This window comes from Dicentrarchus labrax, unplaced genomic scaffold (genome assembly GCF_905237075.1).
Source record: "Dicentrarchus labrax unplaced genomic scaffold, dlabrax2021, whole genome shotgun sequence".
Lineage (NCBI taxonomy): Eukaryota > Metazoa > Chordata > Actinopteri > Moronidae > Dicentrarchus > Dicentrarchus labrax.
Genome location: NW_026136720.1, coordinates 33,439,052 through 33,464,658, shown reverse-complemented (window position 1 = coordinate 33,464,658; position 25,607 = coordinate 33,439,052). Strand labels below are relative to the sequence as shown.

Genomic DNA, 25,607 nt, shown 5'->3' with positions numbered 1-25,607 from the left:
ACCTTCTCCATGTGGACCGAGTGGAAAATCCCTGCTGTGAAGGTTGTACAGATGTCATGTATGTGTGGGGGGGGGGCACTTATCCCAGCATTCCTGCCTGTTGTGGCCCGTCGGCGTCACCAGGCTGCCGTTAGCTGTTAGCCGTTATCTCCCCCACGTGTTGGCGGGGATGAGGAGCTGCTGGATGGCCCCCGGGCCCCGCAGAGCCTTGTATGGCCATGGCCCGCTGGGAGAGGGCCGATAAGCAGCTCGCAGGCAGCTACCATGTTTAGAACAATGTCTGTTTCTGTTAAATTTAGAGCGGTTATCGGATGCAGCTCTCCCTCCTGAGCGCACTCTCATCTTCTGCTGCTGCCGCGTCAGGACCAGAGGTGAGTACCGGCTCTGAGAAGGGACAAAAAGAAGATTTTACTTAAGTTTATGCATCAGGAGCAGATTTTTATCCAGCTGTGGTGCAGCTGGTGCTGCTGTGATGGGAGGAAGCAATGTACTCCTGTGGTAATGCTGTGGAGGCTTAAATGATGTTTCAGTGATGTTATGGTGGCTTTTGTAATGTTGTAATAATGTTGTAATAACGTTAACAGTTATCCAAATGTCATAATATTGCAGTGATAATGGTCATAATGGTTTTGTATTCATGTGAAGTTATGTTGTGTTAATTATTACAACATTATATGTTGTAATAATGTTCTGATAACATTTAACAGGTATTTTATTGTAAATTATTATTATTCATTATTTTTGTATTGGTGCACAGTATTTGTAATATTCTAGAGGTTTTGCAGTTATGGAGGCATGTTGTAGAATAGTGGTTGCAGTAATGTAGTAATCAAGCCTGTTTCTTGCCATATGCTGACCATACAGTTGCATTGGGCCCCTGAGGCCACCAGGGGGCCCCCAAGCTGCCATTTTAGCTACAATCGGCAGACTATAATGCAGTCTATGATGACAAGTAGCAGCTTTTTTTAACAGTAACACTGTGTGCTCCATATACTTAAGGACAGGATGATTTCAGGAAAAACTTAAAATCACCTCAGCTTTGGATATTTGTTGTTGGATATTATATTTGTAAAATAGCAAGAGTTGTGAAGGGAGTCTACTGCACATTTCTGTATTGTAAATAGTGTCTAATGATAATTAAAGGAACATTTCAAACTCAAAAATTAACATTTTACCTATTGATTCCTTTTGTCTTATGGTTGAAATATTGTTGTCATAATGTTTTTGTATCACTGGAGAAAAGTGAAGTAATAATGTTGTAGGAGTTGGGCAGTGAAGGAGTCGTGTTGCAGTACAGCAGTAGTAGTTAGGGGTGGGGGAACCTCCATACAGCACCGTATCGCGATATTCTGCGTGGCAATATTGAATCGTTACATGGACACCAGTATCAATCTCTAATTGTGTAAATGATTACTGTACTAGAATAATAAAAGCACTAGAGTTTTTCTGTTGATCAGTAGGAAGTTGTCAGAGAAGTATAAGTTACAATAGTAAAGTCCATAGATGTTGGCATTCAGTGAAGTTTGACGATGTAGACTAAAATAGGGATTTTCCTGCTCGGAGCCGGAGGACATCAGCTGGCCTCCATGTTTAAACTCCCTCCGTCCTTCCAGCTCTCAGTCCGGGTACAGACAGCTAATGGGATCGCTAACTAGCTAACAGCAGCTAGTACAGTTAGCATATGCAGCAGTGTTACAAGAGAAAAGGTCCGTGTTGCAACAATCCTCTGATACTTTGGTCCCGGTGACGAGGAGCAGCTCTTCAATGCAGTTTAACGTTGGTTATGTTTCTCTGAGACTGTCAGACTGATGGAAAGTGTCACTGAGACTCTTCTCATCGACTAATGATTAACTCGACTATTGGGAGGCAGCCCTAGTTTACAGAATGTTGTCCATGTAGAAACTATCAGGTTATTGTGGCAACAGGTATTATACCGGTTTGTAAACTGGACTCCCGTCAGGATTCTCCAAAAAGGACATAGTGTAAAACAGCCCAGGCTTTAATTTGCTTCAATTACTTAACTGGACAGGCCTTTAATTCCAAAACTCTTTCTAAATACTATCAAATTGTTTATTTAAACCAGTATGAATATTAGTTGTATAAAGATTAGAATGACATATCAATTATGAATCATTGATACTTTGGTTTGTGTAAAATAAAGTGAAGGTTTGAATCATTAAGATATACATATTGACAAAAGTTTAAAAATGTAGGATACCTAAACAGCTTAGAGCTTGTTCAAGCTTTAAGAGGTTTTATACATCAACAACTTCTGTACAATCCAGACCAGGACTCTAATGGAGACACCAGGCCAGTAAAGGGAACCTGCAACTAACTTTAGAGGGAGTTTTACAGTATCTCCAGGCTGTTTTATAGCCTACACACTCACAGGTACATTAAAGGCAATCTCACCATGCCTTACACATTGTTGAAATACTGACTACCATATTATGTTTTCTTCTGGACATTAACCTGTAAGGCTGAAGCCCAACAAGTTATTCTGTAGTTTGAAATGAAAGAAAATTAACCAAAGAGGATTCAGAGAGGACAGAGAGGAGGAGGAGGAGGAGGAGATGAAGAAGGCAGAGCAACAGACCGAAGTGTGGTGGTTCAGTGGTGACAGTGTTATTATCAGACTGTGCTGTTTCTGTTTCTCGTCTGCACATCACCTGACAGGGTTTTTATTGTGTTACTGGAGGAGGAGAGGACGGTTTAATCACAGGGTTCTTGGGTCTCTCACCTACAGGATGAAAACTCTTGTCTTGTTTTTGTGGAGATTCGGATAAAGACGTCCTTTTAGTTTTTTCTTTAGATACTCAAACTGTCACGGTAGGTTTCTGATCTTCTCCTGACGCTTTGCTGAATGGATAGTATTAGCATATATGTTGATGGAAGTATATCGTATGGTTTAATAATACTATTATTATTATACTATTAAGTATTACTGGTACATAAATGTATCTTTACTGTACTGTGTTAAAGTTGTTTTAAATTATAACTTAAAAAGTTAAAAATGTATTTTTTATAAATTAAAATTAAAAGTCTGATTTTAAAGAAAAAAGTGCTACATGTAATAATAATTTAAATCTGTGTTAATTAATGTAAATTATAAAAGATAATAGATTTAGTCCTAAAATAACTATTATCTAGTAGCACGGACATTAAATATAACTTACTGTGTTCGAGTAGTGGTTATTTGTATGATCACTTAACCGTATTGATTATCTTTCAGTTAGGCAATGATTCATAAATCAGTTCCCATCCAAAGAGTCCATCCTGATTTTACACACTTTGTGGTCTGATTCAGTCCGAACGAGAGATTTATTTAATGTGTGATTATCAAAATAATCTGTCTAGGACTAAACAGTACAAGAATTTATCAGAACTTTAAGTACTGCTTTTGAGAAACAATGCTATGTATTATAGGAACAAGTATTAAGGTCATCTTGTTTTTAAAACCACTTCATAGGTAACATTGATTCAGTCGCTGGCAGACGGTCTTTACTCTGCGATCTGAGAGAAGTAGGAAAGTGGAGAAGCCCAGAAGTGGGGTAGGAGGACTTCAGATTTTTGTAAGTTCTTACCTCTGTCTGTGTTATGTAAAAATACAAAGGAATTGAATTTTAATCAAATCTGCTCAAAATTAATCCAAAACTCTGGTTCATTGTACAGTTTATCAGTTGGTCTCTAGTTATTGTTCAATATAATATGAATCATAGAGAAAATACAGTCAGTTTGCTCACTGATAAAAAGGGCTCCACCAAGTGAGTAACTGTAATATTTATCATTTTTAAAAAATATAATTTTTTAGTAATAATATAATTACAATATTATAATAATATAATATTATTACTAGTAATGACTTACTGCCCAACACTGGAAATTAGTAGCTATACTTGCTGGGTAATCTCGCTCAATGTTATGTTCTTAACATTTATGTGCTAATAACAGCTACTAAATACATAGCTGGTTGGCTACAAGGAGTCTCCATCCCCTGTTGTAGTTTTGGTGCCAACCTGGAACCAGTTTTTTTGGCTCAAAGCCAGTTCTTTGGCTGCTGAAACACCAGGAACTTGTTGAAAAAAAGGTATATGACATCCATTCAAGCCCAGTTTCAAACATGATCACACAGAAATCACTCTGTCATCTCAATCTTCTCTGTCTTGCAGGTTTGCTGGAGCTCAAGTGTCACCATGAGCCGAGCCGGGACCTCGTCACTGTTCTCCACCTATCAGCTGCTTTTCTTGTTGACCATCATCTCAATTAATATTCCATATTCTGCAGCAGGAGGCTCTACTCTAACTCTGAATTCCAACAACACACTCAGCAACCGCACCACATGTGGAGGAGTGACCGTCTGCATTGAAGGTGTAATCCTGCCAATATGGACGCCACAAAACCCAGTCTTCACTGACCGCCTTGCCAGAGCCACCATTTACTTTGTGGGGTTAGCGTATATGTTCTTGGGTGTCTCCATCATTGCTGACCGCTTCATGGCGTCCATCGAGGTCATCACCTCCCAGGAGAGACAGATCACCATCAAGAAACCAAACGGTGAGAAGATCACCACGACAGTGCGCATCTGGAACGAGACAGTGTCCAATCTGACCCTAATGGCACTGGGTTCCTCTGCCCCAGAAATCCTCCTGTCAGTTGTGGAGGTTTGTGGTCATGGCTTTAACGCAGGTGAACTGGGCCCCAACACCATTGTAGGAAGTGCCGCCTTCAACATGTTTGTCATCATTGGCCTTTGTGTATCTGTTATTCCTGAAGGAGAGACCAGAAAGGTGAAGCACCTCAGGGTGTTTTTCGTTACCGCCACCTGGAGCGTCTTTGCATACACCTGGCTTTACCTGATCCTGGCCGTCATTTCTCCAGGTGTCGTTGAGATATGGGAGGGGCTGCTCACACTCTTCTTCTTCCCCATTTGTGTTGGATTGGCTTACGTGGCTGACCGCAGACTTCTTTTCTACAAATACATGTACAAACGATACAGAGCAGGGAAGCGGAAAGGAGTGATCATCGAAACAGAGGGAGAACCAGAGCTTCCCTCGAAGGTTGACATTGAAATGGATGGGAAAATGCTCAATTCCCATGGAGAAGAGACAGGGTATGATTTTAAGGAGCTGGACGAGGATGAGGCCCGCAGAGAGGTGGCCAGGATCCTGAAGGATCTGAAACAGAAACATCCTGAGAAGGAGATGGAGCAGTTGATGGAGCTTGCGAATTACCAAGTTTTAACCCAGCAACAGAAGAGTCGGGCTTTCTACCGCTGCCAGGCGACCAGGATCATGACAGGAGCAGGTAACATCCTAAAGAAGCATGCCGCTGACCAAGCCAAGAGAGCCACCCAGCATGATATTTGCTCCGAGGTTTTGGTAAATGATTTTTCCTCCAAGGTTTTCTTTGACCCTGGTACCTACCAGTGTCTGGAGAACTGCGGCAGTGTAGCGCTGAACATTGTGCGGCGTGGTGGAGACCTAACAAGCACAGTCTCAGTGGATTACAGGACTGAAGATGGCACAGCAAATGCCGGCTCTGACTACCAGTTCACCGAAGGAACTATTATGTTCAAACCAGGCGAGACCGAAAAGGAAATCCGGATTGATATTATTGATGATGATATTTTTGAGGAAGACGAGCATTTCCTGATTCACCTCAGCAATGTGAAGGTCATATCAGAGGGCAGTGGCTCAGATGAGTACGAGGCAAACCATGTAGACACTCTCGCAGGTTTAGGCCTGCCGTGCTCGGCTATCGTCACCATCTTTGATGACGACCACGCAGGGATCTTTACGTTCGAGGAGCCAGTGGTGACCGTGAGTGAGAGCGTCGGGGTGCTGGAGGTGAAGGTGATCCGGACCTCGGGGGCTCGCGGTGTTGTGGTGGTCCCTTACAAAACCATGGAAGGGACGGCTAAAGGAGGTGGCGAGGACTTTGAGGACACACATGGAGTCCTGGAGTTTGAGAATGATGAGATCTTGTAAGTAAAAATCTTTTTACAAATTGCTGGTGGAGTATTGAATGGCTGAGAGTATTGCACAGTTCCCCGATTTCCCTGCAAGGAATTTGGGGTATTAGAGTCTTAATGTTAACATCAAAGTATCTCACGAGAACGATTTCAGACTTTACTGATTACAATTTGATGGACAAAATGGACATTTTTGGGGCATGGGGCCGAGGAGGTCTACAGTGTAAGCAAACTGCAGTATTTGACGATGTAGGGGTTTGATTAAGGAGAGCATGATAGCAAACTTCTCCTGAAAGGAAACCTTTGCTCTTGGTCTCGTATTTTATGATAAAGTGGCAGTTTTCAGTCCGTTAATACAGTGAAAAGATATCAGACAGGAAGTTTCTTCCAGTGTGTGATTGTTGTAGACAGATTGAAGCAGACATGATTGGTTAACTGTTTAATCTAGCAAACTAACAGCAGGTTGGCCAAATAGGAATGTAGAGACACACCTTTTTTGGGGGATGGTTGTATCGCTTTGTATCCCATATTAGTGCAGGATTTAGTTTGTGGTTGTGTAGCCACATCTCTGAGTCTTGAATCGGTTTTCTGATACGGTTTGAATGATTTTTACACTCTTAATATTTAATGCAAGTTGGGGTTGGACTGAAAATAATTAAATACAGTCATACACACAAAATGATGGTTTAAAGTCCACATTAAAAAAAAAAGCAGAGTGCTGTTTGCTTTGTGATATAAGGTTTTGTTTTTGTACAAGCCATAAAATTGTGTTTTCGTACATGTGATAAAGTTGTGCTAGCTGAGTAAAGAAGAGGATCAATACCCAGCAGCAGCGATTTGGCCGTGTGAGAGTAAATATTGAACAGGGATTTATTAAATTCCTAGTGTTACAAAAGCTCCGCCTCCACACAGTAGTATGATTGCTAGCTTCAGGTTTACATGCCTCACATAGTGGCTACAAGGAGACTCTTTCCATGTCTGCGGGCAGTGGGAATGTAATGACAACACGTTTATTTCCAGAGCATAAACATGGCTGTGGAGGAAGAGGAGGGTGTCTTGAAATGGAAAAGGTGCCCCGCTCATTCTTTGTTTCCGTTTATTAATGAGCACACTGGCCTACATTTACACAGAATGAGCTGCTGGGAGAGCCTTATATAGCCCGATCAAGTTATCAGCTGGTTGAGTCAGGACAGTTTGATACAGAGGACTGATGCACAATAGTATGCACTTACATTCACTTGTCAATATTAGTATCTCCATAAAGGATAAATTATCTGTTGGAACAGACCTCAGACAATATCAGGCTCTTCTAGTACCACGATTGTGACATTAACATACAGCAGTAGACAGTTCACACAGGAGGCAGGTTTATTCCTAATAATATGATTATTCCCACGCCTTTTGGAACCTCCTTTCCTGTACTAAGACCAGAGCCGGTCCTGACCTCCCTGGGGCAGGACGCAAAATACCTGACCTGTGAGCCTTGTAACCATTTTCCACACAGTACAACCGGACCCACCACCAGTCCCTGCTCCTTTACAACAGTTTGCTTCATCTGTCGACCTATACTGAACCTAATGAGGCATAAACAATATTTATCAAATCAAATATTGTCTGTAGAATCTTAAGATGAATGAGTATTAACATGCTCTCTGGTAATCAGTCCAGTCCTCACAATAATATACAGTTAACTATACAATGCACACTAATCTACAGGCTATAGCTGCAGATTTAAGTCTCAGAAAAGCTGCATTATATTATCAACCTAGGGGTCGGGACCCTCATTAGAGGTCACCAAAGCTTCCCAGGGGGCCCGAGACCTTCTTGATTTAAAGGTTTAAAAAAGGTTGGCCTATATCTTAGCATTTCCTTCATTTCTGTGAGTAAAACTAAATCAAATAGTAATTTTAAAGTACATATCATTATTTAAAATATAAACTTGGAAAACCTGAACACAACCTATATTCACAGAGCCTTAACTTATTACTAAACACCCTCTGCCTGCATTAGAACAATGAATAACAGGGAGAAGAAAATACTGAATTTGTCAAAAAGGAAGCCTATTAAGTCAAAAACCATAATACAGACACAGGATTGTAAAAAAAGTTCCTGAAAATACCAGAAAAACTCATCTCTGATGCAATACTCATAAGAAATGATCTCAAAAAAATGCTCAAAAGTCATTGAATTGCTCTTTTTACATAAACTTCCTGTAGTTATTGTACAGCTAAGTATAATATGAAATAATATGAAACATCTATAAATATGTCACTTGGTCGTCAGTTTGCTCAATGACAGAAAGTGGTTCATTTAAGGTAAAAGGTTGGAAAGCACTGCAGTAGATCATTAATGTGTTTGATATAAGTCCTGGAGAAGATGGGGGAAAACGTAGCTGCTCTGTGTGACAGGAGCTTCACACTGCTGCTGTTTATGTGGACCGGAGTATTTCAGTCCGATCAGGTTACAGTAGAGCTGCTGCTTCCAGCTGAGTGTTTATGGAGCTTCACCCTGCAACAGTAGCGAACATCCGTCACATCTGATTGGTCAGGAGCTGACGGATAGAGGTGTTTCTACTTACCTTCATGAAAAGCAACAGCGTCTTTCCTCCAAATGAGTTCAAACTGCAGCCAAGAAACAGTCGGACACATAACACAGTAAAACCACAACATGCTCTTTTTTATTATTATTTGTTACTCCAATTTAGAGGTCTCTTAGTTAAAATCTTTTTTTGGGAGGTGAGTGTAAAGCTCAGAAACATGGATCCACCGTCCATTGACAAAAAATTGAGTTTTTGTAAATTGTTAAATAGGGGAACAATATAACTGGGGATGTGATCTTAAAGGGTTAAACAGAAATTTTTCAGTTCACTTAGACTTTGGACAACCTTTGGGGAATTTCTTAAGGTTTGGGATTTTTGTGGTGTAATCTGAACTCACCAGCGCCGGGTAGGGTGTCAGCTGCGTGTGTTTGTCATGCATATCAGTGGCTCTGGGCAATTACCACGTTGGTGGTAAATATGGCTTTCAGCAAACGCAAGAGGGTGTACGCTGTGTTATGACTTTATTTGACAGATGGAACAAGAGGTGATAAACAGCAAAAAAAAATGGCTTCAGTGGACTCGAAACAAATGTGCGTTTTCTTTGCTTTTGTTTGTGGACAAAATGTGGAAAATAGGTCAGAATTATAATACATTTTCAGTTTAAAACCATCATCTAAACAGCTTTAAAGGCTAGTACAGTCCGGTCCAGGCTGGTCATTTGTATTTGAAAGACCTTATTATAAGAAAGAGAGGGCAAGGAGGGATATTTATATTGGCTAATCGAAGTACATTGCTGACATTACTGTAATGATGACAATCTCTATAACAGCGGCCTGTTAACTGCTAACAAACAGTGGTAATGATGCTGAATGTGTCACAACAACCAGCAAGGAGACTGAACATTTAGTTAATTTGTTAATATATTTCAACACATGTAACATCACATAGTCAAAAACAAGGTCAATGTTTTCTGTTGTAATATCTAAATCAGTGGTGTATTGGCGTAGAAAACAAAAACTAAAAATTAGCTCTTGTACAAACTGGAAATCTGTTTGGATGCCATTAAATTGATTCCTGGTTTTCCTTTCTGGAAGAAACCACTGAATTGACGTTGAACTGGTAAATTTCATGAAAACATGTCAAATGTTTGGTTCCTTTAAGGAATAAAGCTTTTGAGAACAGTACGTTATTTGTCATTTTGCGCCGTGGCAATAGGGGATTTGTCCCAGTTTACAGTAGAGACAGACCATATCGGTAATATGTTTTCTGGCATGTTTCTTCACTTTATCCAGTTTTTGGAGTTGAAGTGGTTGTTGTTTCTTTCGTCCATCTTTTCTCAAACCATTCTTTGGTGAGTGTGAGCTGATTTCCAGCCCGGTGTCTCAGATGTCTTTGTCGTGCTGTTAGTCCAGACGGGCTCCTGGTGCGTTGGGCAGATAAACATCACGCAGCTCTCTGCCTTATTAGGGCAGCCTGTGCTGAGCAGCAGCGGGATCCTGCTCATCGTCGAGGGCTCAGCCCATAAAGCAGACAGATGACTGCAGCCGGTTCCTCTCAGAGCCGACCACAGGGGAGGTCGCTGCTGGCCGGCAGCCACTTTTCATTTCAACTTCTGTGTGTTTCCCTTCACAGAAAACTGATCGGCCTCTTGTTTACTGCAGAGATCATATGCAGACTAAATGCAGACTTTAGACTGTCTCACTGTACATAAAGCTCCACTAATCACTATTTTTTATAGTAAGGAAGTAAAAAGTATTTATGTAGCACCTTACAAAAGCTGGGTTACAAAGAAAAATTAACACATACATACATGCATGCTATTATTTGTAGCTAAACTATTTGCAAATGTGTTTGAGAGTTGTGTAATTGCATCTCAATCTGTGTGTGTGTGTAATCCGATTTGTAAATGTGTAAAATAATCTGTAAATATGTACTAAGATTTGTGAACATGTACAGGAATCTACAAATGTGTGTTCACAATCTGTGTGTGTGTAATCAGATTTGTAAATGTGTATATAGGTCTGACAATATGTGGACAAATCTGTCAGTGCAGACATTCATATTAATGACTGAGCAGTCTCAGTGTCTGCTCCAAGAGCTGGAGGTACAGTCAATTCATCGGTTACAACTCAGGCGGGACTCTCTATTGGTCGTTCTACATGTGAGGTTTGTTTGTGTGCCACGTCCACATATTTTCACATCTATATACACATTTACAGATTTGTCTACATATTTACAAATCTCATTACATTTGCAAATCTGAATACAGATCGGATTACACAGATTGAGATACAGCTACACAACTCTCCACGTACATTTGCAAATAGTTTTGTGCCAATTATAGCACCATACATACACACCTGTGCATAAACAGGTAAACAGTTTGGTGTACTTGCAGGGTTCGACATTAAGCCACAGAGTTACCCTGTAGGTTTTATCATATTCATACTCCGAGCACAGGTTGCAGTATAGTCATTACTGAAAGGCATTTCAGCATTATTCAGTCGTCACGCTACCAGACTCTACTCGTAGCTTCCACATTTTTGCAGGTCCGAAACATATTTGCGGTTTTATGCTTTTTTAACTGTATTTAGCCTGACTCATTATGTTAGCTGCAGCTTCCACTGTGCTGTGAAGAGTTCAGGTTTAACTTTAAATAAATATACTTTTTGTTTCTTTTCTCTGGCAGAAAACACAACACACACTCTTACAGTATCATACTGCAACACTTTATGGCTAACGTAATCCATCTTTCTTAAAGGGGAGAGCTCAGCCAGTAACACACAGGTGCAGGAAGTATTCAGGTCCATTACCAGACCTGCCAACCGATAACACATTGTGACGTCAAAGTACATTTTGTACGATTTGTCTGTAAACTACTCAAGAAGCTGGTGACGCCTGTGAGTTCAATTGTACACAAGCAATTCTAACAGAACGTGGCAGCAGCAACTAGCCTGTCCAAAATGAAGAGAAGAGTTTGACCAATAATAGCACTGGATTCATTCATTCTTAAATGGTTTAAAAAATACATAATACGGACAGAGAATTGTATAAAAAGGTTCAGGAACAGGAAATAAACAGCTAAAAATTCATCCAAATCTATCTTAAACTTCTTTAAGTTACTGACTTCCCTGTTTGGGTTAATTGTACAGTTGTAGTTGTACAGGTTAATATAATAGTACATTTCCATAAAAACTCACTCATTCAGCCACCTTCAAGTTTACTCAATGACAGAAAAAGGGTCCCTTGATGATCCAAACTACAAGATGATGCTGCTTGCCATTACTACAGTAACAGCATTGATTATTATTCATATTAATTATATACAGATAGATTGGGATGGACCTCGGGGGACCAAAGAGAATAATGTCCCATTTGTTTTAGTTATAGCTGGAGAAGGTTTTGGGACGTCCAGCACTTTATTTCTGAGAGACAGGATAAAAGATGAATATATGTGCCACAGTGGCAGCATAGTATGTACAGAACAACAAAGGGCCAAGGACAGATTACTGAAGAGGAGGCATCACTCATGACCACTGAGAAAGTCCTGCTAGATTAATACGACATAAATTATTTTAGGGCAGTGCCCCAAATGCCAAAAAGATAGAGCAGTAGAGTAACTGACTGCAGTATCACAAAATCAGTGAAGGAATCTTTCTTTAAATAAAACTAATAAATATATTATTATTATATTAAAAGTGTGATATGAGAACATCTTGTGTCCTGAAATCACAGAGAAAAAAACCTCCAAACCATCAATCTGCTGACATTAAATAAACATGTGAATGGATGGAGGCGATTTTCCACCCTGCTGGCACACACACACACACACACACACACACACACACACACTGTGGATCTGTCCAATGAGGGCTGCTGTAGCCTGCAGCCCAGTGAAGCCTCCAAAACTCCAGAACAAGCTGTGTCAAACTGTGGAAACGAATTACACTGTGATTATCACCCCCAACTGTAAACAAGGTGCCACTGCAGGTCTCAGTCTGTGTGTCAGAATGTCTGAGAGTGTCACTGGATCCCAGAAGAGTTTGGGCCTGCGTCCTCTCCTAAACATTGACTTCTATAGAAAACGTCATGAGGTTGTGGAAGATGAGACTCTATGTGGAGCAGAGCAGAGAGATGATTCTTTTATAACACAACTAAATGAGCAGGACAGTGTCCCCTTGCAGTAGAGGACATTGTATCAACATCTAACCACTATATATATGCAAATAAACATAGGCAGTATTCATTGTGGACCAGGACGCAGCATTACTGTTGATACTACAAAAGATATGTGGTCAAACGTGTCCCAGACGGCCTCGGCAAGTGGTTTGAGAGATCAGATCACAATGCGTTTCTATGGCTGTTTACACTGTATTCAGAGCTGTCCACTTGTGATCCCGTTTTTTAGGCGATTTAATTTAACATTAAGGCCGTCTCAGAGGCTGTATCAGTCCTGCTGCCTTCAGATGCTGCAGGGATTTCATAAAGTGAAGGAGAAGCTTTTCATACAAGCAGCTGTATCTATGTAAAAATCTTTTTAGCTGACACATTTCTTTTTTAATTTCTAAACTGTTTCACTTTTTTCTGCTTCCTATGTGTGTCTGGACTGTTGGTGTGTTGCAGTATTTACATTTTCAGACACTGACAGAAGAATTGTTGGCTTATATAAAGTTTATTATTATTACATGCATTCTTTTTTCAGGAGATGTTTCTCTGAATGTTGTTTCCCTGCACTCTCTACCACTGTCTCCGACATCAAACACCTTTTCCTTCATCACGCCTCCTCAGACTTGTGCACACTCCTCCTTCTGCAACCTCTCTGTCTCTCTGTTTTCTGTTTCAGCAAAACTGTTCAGATCAATATAATTGATGATGAAGAATATGAGAAAAACAAGAACTTCTTCCTAGAGATCGGCGAGCCTCGGCTGCTGGAGATGAGTGAGAGGAAAGGTGGGGGTGTCGCCTTCCTGTGCTGTAACCCCGCCCGCATCACTAACGACCTTTAACCCTACGTTAATCCAAACTCACCTCGAGACCTCGCAGGGAAAAGCAGCACAGATCCATCTACTGTAAATACTGACAGTTAAAGTCACAATGAGAGCTCACACTGCTCCGTCACAAACCATCATCGTTACTGAGTCAGTGTGACCAACACTTCCTGAGGATATCATCATCTCTGATCACCCAGAATAAATGTCCATAAATCCAAAGAGAATCATCATGTGTTGAAGTTTTCTTACATAGCTACATTGCTAACAGGAGCTGCTGACAGCTAATTCAGCACTCTTTTAAAAGAGACCTATTCTGCTCATTTCCAGCTCAATATTCTCAGGCTATAGAGTAGATGATTGAAAAACATCCTTATTGATCTTATACTGGCCCTCCCGCATCCCCCCTAGTCGTCTCTTTAAGCTGAATAGCTGCAACGTATTGCCATGCATGCTCCATTTTTCCGGTCTGCCGTTCCGTTGGACTGTTTCATCGTTTCTCCCTGCTGTCCGTCTGTCTGCCTGTCCTATTAGCTGACTCCTCAATGAACATTATGCTGCATGGAAGAAGACTTGAAACTAGAGATTGAGACTATAAACTCATTATGAAAGTATGTGAGAGAGAAGGAGGCTCACTGCGACCCGTCCCGGTGGAATTTGGGCTTACAATCAATACAAACGCAGGTATTTCTGCAGCAAATGGAGGGCCCCCTGCTGGCCATGAGAAAGAATGCAGATTGAGATATTTCCAGAGAACTGTCAGTTACCTAACTAATGTTTACAGATACATTAAACTGTAATATAGGAATAAGTTGGAACAGATGTTTTCTCCTCCTACATTGCAGCTCTATTATCAGAACCTCAGAAATTAAATCCAATATCTGCATGACTATTACCACAAGGTGTAAGTGGGAGCAGTGTTTTATTTTGGTGATTTGGGTGAAATTGTCCTTTATTCAGGGTGTTTTTACAATGAAGTAAAGACTCAGCTGATGAGGTGAGACAGTCGTATGTCTTTCATTGTGACTTTAACATCAGAGAGTTCGATCCCTCCTCCCTGCAGGCCAGACGAGGCGAGGTCATTTCCTCCTCCTGTCAGCCTCGATGTTCTTGTTTGTTTGTTGGTGAACTAATGCATGACCCCTGACCTCTGACCTCCCCTCCCACTGTTGTTGTCTGTACCCTCTCGTCCGCAGGAAGACCATAGCCGTTAGAATAATTGACCACGAGGAGTACGATAAGCAGGCCAGCTTCTACATAGAGCTGAAGGAGCCGTATTGGAACAGGAGGAGATGGACAGGTGTGAAGAGGCACCTTGACCTCTCTGATGACCTTTGACCTTTCCTTCACCTACCATGAGGCGATCTCTTGCTTCTGTTCAGTTTGCTCCTGTTGCTGTTGGTGTGCTGCTTCCTCCTTCACGACCTCCTATTGGTCAGTTTTCAGAATCAGTTAGGATTGGCTGGTTTGACCCAGTTAAGATTAACTGAGACAAGTAACCAGTCAGGAGAAGGTGGGACTGATTAGGACTGTTTACAGACAGTTAACGACAGATTAAGACTGGTCAGGACAGGTTGGAACTGGTTTGGAGTACTTAGTGAATGTAGGGACTGAACTGGTTTTGGTGGGGTAGAACTTCTTAAGACTCCTTGGGCTACAGAACAGGTCGGTACTGGTTTGGAGACATTGGGTAAGATCAGGACATGTTAGAAATGATAAGGATATCTTGAGACAGGTTAGGACAGATCTCAACAGGTTAGGACAGGTAAAGACATGTATCCTCCCCGTATTTAACATGCCCATGTCTGTTTTCATGTCACACTGTCTTGCTTTGAATTTGTATTAAATGTAACATCCAACACTAAACCATCCAGTAGAAACAGAGAACGTTAAATGGGAACCTGAAGGTCATTGAGAAATCAAAGTAAGCTGGACTGAGAGGGTGCTGCTGTTATCAGGGCTGACCTCTTTCTTTACCTTTTTGCTTGTATGTTTTGCTACTTCAGTTTTTACCTCTGATTTCTCTCTCGTCTGCTTCCTCTCTTCAGCTGTGTTGCTTCAAGAAGTCGGTAAGCTCTTCTAATGTTTCCCTTTTCTGTCCTGCCAACTGTCATTCTGTCTTATTCATTGTGTCTGTCTGCACTGAAAGCCTTTTAGTCTTTTACGTCTTTTATGAATTTTTTTTTACTAAAATCAGAGCAGATTTTAACTTCTTGTTTCATATTTTCTAACCTTTTAGGTGGATTCATCAAAACAGGTAGGTGAACCCAAACACTTTGATCCTTTACATTAAGTCTGTACATTACATGGAAACATTTCCTGTTGATCTGAGTAAATGTATCCTTTTTGTATGACTTCTTACTAGATAAACAGCTGTATGGTAAGACCTCTCAGTGGTGGAAACTTTTGCTTTAAAGTGCTTCAACACTTAAAGCAACAACGTGAACAATAACAGCGATGCAGCACTTTATGTCACATCAGCCTTTTCCACCAACAGAGAACCGGCTCGGTTCCGGTTCGCGCGCCTAGTTTTGAACCGTTCGGAGATTACCAAAAATGTATTGGTTTGGAACCTGATAAGTTGGTTCCCAGCTGGAACCAAAGTGGGTGTGTCATATTCTAAAGGTCATTGTGCAGTGGCCTGTTGATGGCTGGTTCATTAGAGAGCAAGAAGGTTCCCAAAATCTTGAACAGAACGGTTCAAGAACCAGAGCTAATTTGGTGGAAAAAACACTAACAGTGAAACCTTTCTGCTGACTCTCATTTATCACTCTGTGGAGACACAAAGACCCCCATTAAAGTCCAGGTGAACTGAAAAATGTAATTTTAACCACTTAAGATCACATCCTCAGTTATATTGTTCCTGTATTTAACAATATATGCTAAAACAATTTTTTTGTATTTTATATTGCCTCAACTGTTAACTGCACATGTAACTGCCGTTAGCTAACTGCTAATGTAGCTGCCATTAGCTAACTGCTAATATCGCTGCCATTGGCGTGCAACCAAACAGGGCTCAGCAGCCTCCCAGTGAACACAACCTCAGAGACAGAGGACCGAGGTGATTTATGGAATTTCCAGATGAACTAAAAGAAGCTAACCAGTTCTGAAGTTGAACCAACTCTGAACCAACACCAGCCCAGAACTAGCAGTAGGTTCTCATAGGTGGAAAGGGGGTATCTGATTCTGATTCGGATTCTTCTCTCTCCCTTCACTTCCTCTCTACGATCATCAGCAGACAAAAATAAAAAAGGACATCCACATGTTTGTTAAATGAGAGTCCTTGATATTATGTCCAACTTAAGGCATAATACAGATGTCAACTGATGAGAACATCTGGAACCACACTGTTAAAGTTCAGCACATCTTCAGTAGAACAGTGTGAAAGCAGGATGTTCCTTATAGTTGGAGAACCTGCAGTCTGGGTCGATTAACTTGTTCTGAAAGCTTCCTCGAGGAACCTTCAGTGTTTCCACTGATGGGTCTTTTCCACCAACAGGGAACCAGCTCCTTACAGTTCAAGCACCTAGCTTTGAGCTAGCTTTAGTATTCTGTCAAAAACTAAGTTGTTTCTGAACCTGAACATTTGCAGCTGGAACCAAAAAATGTCAGGTTTTCGTTGGGAATGAGAATCTTGAACGGAACCGGTTCAAGAACTGGAGCTAATTTGGTGGAAAAGAAGCCTCAAATATGAACTCTGGAGAACCACTGAAGGTTTCTGGAAGCCTTTTATCACAGTGTGGGCCTTTAAAAGACGTGTGTGGGGTCTATGGCTGTGTATTGGCGATCACAATACAAGGGTTAAGATTCAACATATTGTGATATATTGCAATATGCAGCAGGAGCCGGTCTGTTTCTTTTGGATTCAGCCATCCGAGGTTACATCACTAGCCAGCTAGGTTTGCTAATGCTAGCAGTGCGCCCTTTATGGCCTGTGTGATATGTGCTTACTTCTTCCTGTCTCAGTCCACGTTGTTACATTGGTGCTTGTGAGAATGTTGTAAACAATGTTTGTCCTGCATGTGTGATTTCTGGCGTCATACTGCTGATCTTCATCCTCACCTTTATTCACACGATCCTCACACACCCACGTTCTACAGAAAGCATTTGTCGGGTTTTTGTGTGATGTCAAATTAGCTTTAGAATGACTACACTGTACTAGTGATGGCAGTCGAGAACCAAACCAGTGCAACCTCTGCACCAGGCATATGAAGCCAACTGCAGTTCCTCTAATGCCCACTAGAGGCAGCAGCAGTGAGTCAGTCTCCATAAGGCCCATATTAAAATGTAAACATGTCTCTAGAGCTAATTTCCCTGTTCATGACAACTGTACAACTCACCCCTTTAAATTATATTAAGGCTTAAAGTTATGCATAATTAAGGGCGTGGCCGTTTTGAGTTGCAGGCTTCATTCAGCTTCTCCTCTTTGCCCATTTTTGGATTAGCCGGGAGCTGGCGGAGTCAGGGCTGCCAAGATGGCAACAGGCCAGAGGCGACCACACTGAGCTCCACAACTATAGACATATATACATAGACACTACATTGGCCCCTTCGGCCTGCTGCTGGGATACGTCAGCGTCAATGCCATGTTGGACGAGGCAAGACTGGGCTCAGTTCCACACAGAGCAGACAGACAGCACAGAGGTCGTGGAGCAGTTTACTCGAGTTGAGATTAGTGATCGCTGTGGTTGTAACAACAACTGCGGACAAAACAGGTAGAAATATCTCTGCTATACTTCTTCTTTGTACTTCAGTTGACTTGAGTAAACTGCACCACAGCATCTCTGCTGTCTGCCTGCTCCCTGTCTGTGTGCATCTGTCTATGTTCACAACGGTTTTATTTATTCATGGTTCCTAATTGTCAGAATTGTATGCTTTTGAGGTTATCAATTACATTTGGGCTCCTACTGCCAAAGCAAGACAGATTAAAGGGCGAATATTTACTCACATTATTTGCGTTTGGTGGGTACACAACATCCTGCTTCCCAGTGGGCATTATATATCTACCTGACACCACAATTTAATAAAATCGAAGCTCAGCCTGAAGCAATGGGTCCTAACTACGGGTCACGTGTCGGGTCAGACTGCTGAACTCACTGCACTAACACTTCACACCGATCAATGCTGACCTGATCCTGCGGAGTGATGATGACGCTCAATCGCTGATTCAATTCAATTCAATTCAATTTTATTTGTATAGCGCCAATTCATAACAGAAGTTATCTCAGGACACTTTTCAAATAGAGCAGGTCTAGACCGAACTCTTTAACATTAATTACAGAGACCCAACAGTACCACCATGAGCAAGCACTTGGCGACAAGGGCAAGGAAAAACTGCCTGTTAAAAGGCAGAAACCTAGGACAGATCCTCCGGCTCTAGGTGGGTGGTCGTCTGTCTCGACCAGTTGGGGTGAGAGAGAGAGAGAGAGAGAGAGAGAGAGAGAGAGAGAGAGAGACAGACAGACAGACAGGTGCACAGCAACAACAGTATTGGCAATGGCAGTCAAGCAGGACCATGGCAGGAGGCTCCACCAGGATCCATGAGAACCTGCGAGACGAGAAAGCACAAGAACTCCGGGGAAGAAGTGGAGTTAGTAACATGCATTAAAGGGACATGAATGAGTGCAGAAAGAGAGAGGAAGAGAGTAGCTCAGTGCACCATGGGAAATCCCCCGATAGTCTAGGCCTATAGCAGCATAACTAAGGGATGGTTCAGGACTCACCTGATCCAGCCCTAACTATAAGCTTTATCAAAGAGGAATGTCTTAAGCCTACTCTTGAAAGTGGTGAGGGTGTCTGCCTCCCGAACCACAACTGGAAGCTGGTTCCACAGGAGAGGAGCTTGGTAACTGAAGGCTCTGGCTCCTGTTGTACTTTTAGAGACTATAGGAACCACAAGTAGCCCAGCATTCAGAGAACGTAGTGTTCTAGTGGGGTAATAGGGTACTATGAGCTCTTTAAGATATGAAGGGGCCTGACCATGAAGAGCTTTATAGGTGAGGAGGAGTATTTTAAATTCAATTCTACATTTTATAGGGAGCCAATGCAGAGTAGCTAGTACAGGAGAGATGTGATCTCTTTTTCTAGTTCCTGTCAGTACTCGTGCTGCAGCGTTCTGAATTAATTGGAGCGTTTTAATGGACTTATTGGGGCAACCTGATAAGTCAAGCTGATGCCCTCAACCACTGAGGCTGATGGGATGTCTCGAAGTATTACCACCATTTTTATTGTTTTCCTAATTTAATCTCAGCACCTGCTCCCTCGCCAACAACTAAAAACCAGTTCCACGTTTACTCCTCTCGCCTTTTCTCTTTTCAGCTTTCTTCGACAATGTCCTATGAACTCTCTGAGCCTCTGTCATTAGCTATGTCCATAGAAGCTGATGAGCCCACTTACACTTCCCGCTCGCCCGGTTCTAGTTCTGGTTCTGGAAAAATGCCGGCGCTGCTCTCAGTTAGCCTCCCAAACTTTACTTTACTGTCCATCAGGAAACTCTGTTCACAGAGTTGGGGCCGAGCATCAGAGGACAAAAACTGAAAACATTTTTAAACGTTTTTTTGCCACGGTCAGTGGTGTGTCACTTTAAAGAGTTATGCACTTCCAAATTTCACCAGTCATCAGATTATTATTTATTCTTATCTCGAATTTTCCAGAACTTGTTTTTTAGTTGAAAAGATGTTTTTAGGGTTGGTTATTTGTTGTTGTTGTTGTTGTTGTTGTTGTTGAGGTGTCTGGTTCTATTAGAATAAGTTTCTGTACACCTGTTCAGGCACAGACGTCTACAGGAAGGTCCAGGGACGAGACCACCCCGCCCCCTCCGCCATCGTCAACATCACAGGTACGTCCATCATCCATCCATTAATTTCTTTATATGTATGTTTGTTAGGGCTCTTTCTAGTTTTTTAGGGGCCCTGTTGAAATTGTTGTCTAGGGGCCCCTTTTGTTCAGTTATAGTTCTATAGAAATTAAGCCTCTATGATTACAGATTCATTAGGGCTACAGAACGTAGTAATTATTAGTTATTATAAAGAAAACATTAGACACTATCTAGAATACTGCAATGTGCATAAGCCTCAGTGGATGTTCCCTTCACAGGGTAATCCCAGACTCCATTCACAACTCTTGCAATTGCAGCAGTGAACATTAACAACTGAAGGAGAAATCGTCTCTGTCAGAAATCAGTGCAAACAGCAGGAGGTGAACTGGCACCTAGTCCACATTTCCCAACGTAGTCCATGCTGGTCTGGAACCTGTAGTTCCTGAGCTTCTGCTGCCCCACCTGTTGACTGTGAGGTGTCTGTGATGGTGGGGTCTTACCATCAGATTTTCTTTCTCTCAGACGAGGGGGGTGAGGAGGTTTTGACCAAGAAGGAGGAGGAGGAGAGGCGGATCGCGGAGATGGGCAGACCGATGTTGGGTGAGCACATCAAGCTGGAGGTCATCATAGAGGAGTCGTATGAATTCAAGGTGGGATCCATTTCAAGCTTTAGACACAAACAAAGGGCAAGCATTTACAGCATTCTGCTGTTTGAAACAGAGTACAATTAGTTAATAATGATTCTGATCAGCCAGCGTCAGTGATCAATACTCCCATTATTAAAGCATTAATCAAACTAATAACTAGTCAACGTCAGGCAAAGTAAACTCTGCTTTAGCCAGCTTAAGATGTGACTATATTTCATATTAATCTTTTAACCATCTTTAAACAGTGGTTGTCTTTTCAACATAGATTAGTCTAGCACATAGTATAAGTAAACATAATCATCAATCAACATAAACACATAGAATCAAATCTAAGAATCTGTTTTCAGATTGATCATCAGACCAAAACCATAAGCAGGATTTGAATAGTTTCCTTTAAACATGGCTTCCTGTCTTTCAGAGCACCGTAGATAAACTTCTGAAGAAGACCAACCTGGCGCTGGTAATCGGGACAAACAGCTGGAGAGAGCAGTTTATGGAAGCCATCACAGTCAGCTCTGGTAAGACCTGAGCCAGACAGAGGGCAGTCCAAGTGTGGCAGCCAACAAAGCCCTATTATTGACCCAACCACACTCTGCCCCCCTCTCCTGCCCAGGTGATGATGACGATGATGAATGTGGCGAGGAGAAGCTGCCCTCCTGTTTCGACTACGTCATGCACTTCCTCACTGTCTTCTGGAAGCTGCTGTTTGCCTTCGTTCCTCCCACCGACTACTGGAACGGTTGGGCCTGCTTCGTCGTCTCTATCTCTGTTATCGGGATGCTGACGGCGGTCATCGGTGACCTGGCGTCGCATTTTGGCTGCACCGTTGGCCTCAAAGACTCCGTCACTGCAGTGGTGTTCGTGGCTTTGGGCACATCTGTACCAGGTCTGATACAAACTGGTTCCACTGTCCTCACTTTACAGTAAACTATATCACAGTCATTTGGCAACTTTGCAACAAGAATTCCATTCCATTAAAGGTTCCACGCATTTTACATGTTATTTTTATGTATTAATCCCCTTTTAATTTAGTGTGACATATATCCATTTAACAAACTGTATGTCTGTTTACTTCCTGTCATCTCCAACAAGTTTCGCCTTATTTTAGCCATTTATAAATACGTTTTATTATAACAGCAGTCAATGTCAGACAACTTTATCAGTCTTTAGCAGTTAGCTAGTGTTACTGTAGTGGAGACAAAATGTAAAAAATTATCCATATTAGCAGTTTGAATCCAACTAAAAGCTCCCTGCATCAAACTCCCTTTAAGAAATATCACATTTTAACAATTCCTAACGTGTTCGTAACAACACGTAACTCTAGAAACACGAGCTAAAAAGCTATTTATCCTGATAGAGAGCGAGAGTGAGCACCAATTTGACTCTGTGTGGGGCATTTGATCGCCAAAACCTGCCGTAGAGTTTAAAATCAGGGTCATTATCTCCTCTAGTGGCACAGAGGAAATTATATATAGAACTGGTAGGGGAGGACTAACCAGCGCCATTAAATTGACCTTTTGCATCTCTCACTTCCTCTCCCTTAGACACCTTTGCCAGTAAGGTGGCAGCCATCCAGGACCAATACGCTGATGCCTCCATCGGCAACGTGACCGGAAGCAACGCTGTTAACGTCTTCCTGGGCATCGGCGTGGCCTGGTCCATTGCCGCCATCTACCACTACTCCAAGGGCGATGAGTTCCGGGTTGACCCAGGCACGCTGGCCTTCTCCGTCACACTCTTCACCATCTTTGCCTTCATCTGCATCGCCGTCCTCATCTACCGCCGCCGCCCGGAGATTGGCGGGGAGCTCGGCGGGCCCAGAATCCCTAAGATCCTCACGACCTGCCTGTTCTTCAGCCTGTGGTTGATGTACATCGTCTTCTCCTCTCTGGAGGCCTACTGCCACATAAAGGGGTTCTAAAAGGTTCTAACAGGTTCTGGATGAACAGTTCCAATAGATTCCTGCATATTCTGACTCCTTTTCATTTCTGTAATTTGTCTAAAGCTTGTAACAGGTTGCTGGCAGTTGATGGATTCCTAAAAGGTCTAGAGGACACGTAACAGTTCTGTCAAGTTTTTGAAATTCTGGATGAACTCCTAATAGTTCTAGTAGGTTTTCTGAGGATTTGACCAAACACAGATAAAAGAACTATACAGAGAGCAGCAGAATATTTCTTTATGTTCTGTAAAGGTCTACACAACTTGTACGTGTTTGTAACGATCCCAACAGTTCCTGGAGGATCCTACACCTTATTGACAGTCCTGATGCATTCCTAAAAGTTCCCGTCATTTTTGCAAATCCATAAATTCCATTAGAAGTTTGGCTAAACTTTTAATGGTTCTGCTTCCTGAATATTCTGACATGTGCACGTCTCTTTTGTCATTTGTCTGAACGTTTTTTTTAGGTTCTTTAGAGGTCTAACAAGTACGAAGCGCGGGTCGATTCCTGCATAATGTGACATTCTCCTGTAATTTATTTGTCAAAAGGTTTTGATAGAAGTCTAAAGGGCCGATCACACAGAGATTCATTGCTACAGGAGCTTTTAAAACATCTCGGCAAAGAGCTTCAGGGATAAAACAGCTGGTGCAACTGTGGAGCGAGGCATGGATCAAATATGATTAACAGGAACAAAAGTTGATTGAAACAGCTGTTGAGCTCAAGATAAGTAAACTCTAGCTTCATTTTAAAAACGTTGATAACTGAGTTTATTTGGGTTTAACCCCCACTAGTGCTGCCCCTGACTAAAGATTTTCCTAGTGGACTAGTCATTGAGAGTTTCTGATATTACTGTATTGATTATAATCTGTTTAATCTGTTAAATGCAAGACTAAATATTTTGTTCATTTATTCCAACACAGAGTAACTTCACACAGTCTGGTTGTTTTAAACACGGAATAAATAACTTCCAACTTCACCGAAACAAATCCTGGTGGACTGAACGATACGATGGATGATGATGGAACGTTACCAGTTACTGATTTATTAACTGGTCTGATGGAAAGTGCCTGCTGAGACTCTTCTAAGCAACTAAGATTAAGTCAACTACCCCCCACTGCACCCCAGCCCACCTATTTACTGGCTTAGTAAACAGCATCAAAACCAGGATATAAGTTGGCCGTCTTTTATGCTCGTCTAAAAACTGCTAGAAACTCACAGTGCAAGAGAGGAGCATCGTATGACAGGAAAACACTGCATTGAAAACAAAGCATTCTACGATGTGTCTCTTGTGTGGTCGACCCCTGAGCCTTCTAACAGGTTTCTGAACTTTATGAAGGCCTGGATGAACTACTAATAGTGTTTTTGAAATACTCTACCTGTCAAGTTCTGTTATTTTCTTTAAAGGTCTATCAAACCACAGTAAACCAGACAACAAAAATATATTCCAGTGCACACCAGGATACTGTGGTTGACACTGATTGGTTTCCTTCAAAACAAAACTAAACACATCTGATTTGGACAATATAGGAGTGGTTTGGGGGGTTATTGAGGATGCTGAATCCTCCACACAAATCAATCCCAAGTGATGGTGCTGGCAATCAATGTCTCTGTTTTGACTTTATTACTTAAGTCATTCATCATCATCATCATCATCATCATCATCATCATCATCACACAGCCCACAGGATTTACTTAGTAGTAGTAGTGCCCCCTAAAGCTCCCAAAGGTTGCTGACGGACTCTTTGCGTTCTACTGATGCATTTCTAAAGGTTATCGTGGAACCCTTCAGACTCCTGTAACGTCTTTACTCTGGCGTCCATATTGGACCGCTCTCTGCTTGCAGAGTGCCGGCAACATCTGAGACTTCTTTGTCCTCACATACCTCCCAAACAATTAAAGACATGGACCTGTATCTTACTGTGTACCTTTAAGCGATGTATAACACAAACAGTTTGTCTTGTTCATGTAGACTTGTTGTGAGAACCTGCAGGGCTTTTGATGTTTCAGGCGACTGGAGCAGTTGTGTTGCACCTAAACGAATATCTGCACTGAGTTTGAAAAGTAGTTAATTTTTTGTGTGTAGAAGGATCCTGAGTTTGGTGTTCTGGTCTCTGCTGTTCTGACACCACAAACTCTTTAAAGCATAGACTCTGCACTCAGAGCTGCTGCAGCAGTGGATAGATCAGTGTGTATGTGTAAAGGATACTGTGATATGATTCCTATTGATGATGTAAACATGTAAAAAGATCTGACAGAGTGCAGTGTCTTTCCTTCAAATATTAAAGTACAGTGAGTGATATGTTCTTTTTCCTCTGGAGTTTTTGTCAATCCTTCTCCTCTATGATCCACAGACAGCTGAAAAAAGCCCTTTGCACACTATTTTTCAATAATGTGACCTCACGTTGTGTCAGTCAGCTTTACACACTGACTGTAACTGTAGTCAAAAAGGTTTCTGTAAGACATTATAATGAGAAGGTTTCTCAAAATATTGACTTAATCAAGAGATATTAAGTCGTTATAATGACTTACAGAATCACATTGGCAGAAATGGGCTTCCTGTCAGGAATAAACCAGCAGCGTGTTCAGTGGAGAGACGAATCACGAGCATCGTCTATATGAAAAAACATTTTAGTTCACTGAAATAAAAATCTAAATTAAAGTTTAGAAACAGAAAGTAACTGAAATGATATTATCTACATAAAAACT

At 41.7% G+C, this 25,607-nt stretch overlaps 1 protein-coding gene across 6 annotated transcripts; it reads left to right on the top strand.

Moving 5' to 3' along the window:
* Window positions 1-312: 312 nt before the first annotated feature.
* Window positions 313-25,200, top strand: slc8a1a (solute carrier family 8 member 1a). Of its 6 annotated transcripts, none has more exons than XM_051382151.1 (11): window positions 348-371; window positions 3,470-3,572; window positions 4,170-5,983; window positions 13,354-13,460; window positions 15,547-15,567; window positions 15,738-15,755; window positions 20,268-20,336; window positions 20,838-20,965; window positions 21,381-21,480; window positions 21,576-21,848; window positions 22,507-25,200. In XM_051382151.1, the coding sequence occupies exons 3-11, from the start codon at window positions 4,194-4,196 to the stop codon at window positions 22,881-22,883; spliced, it is 2,883 nt and encodes a 960-aa protein (XP_051238111.1). In that variant the 5' UTR covers window positions 348-371; window positions 3,470-3,572; window positions 4,170-4,193; the 3' UTR covers window positions 22,884-25,200. The 6 variants fall into 6 exon arrangements, with proteins under 6 accessions (XP_051238113.1, XP_051238111.1, XP_051238116.1 ...); XM_051382154.1 differs by lacking the exon at window positions 348-371 and adding an exon at window positions 2,708-2,829 and having other exon boundaries at window positions 3,470-3,551; XM_051382152.1 differs by lacking the exon at window positions 348-371 and adding an exon at window positions 2,708-2,829.
* The last annotated feature ends 407 nt before the right edge of the window (window positions 25,201-25,607 follow it).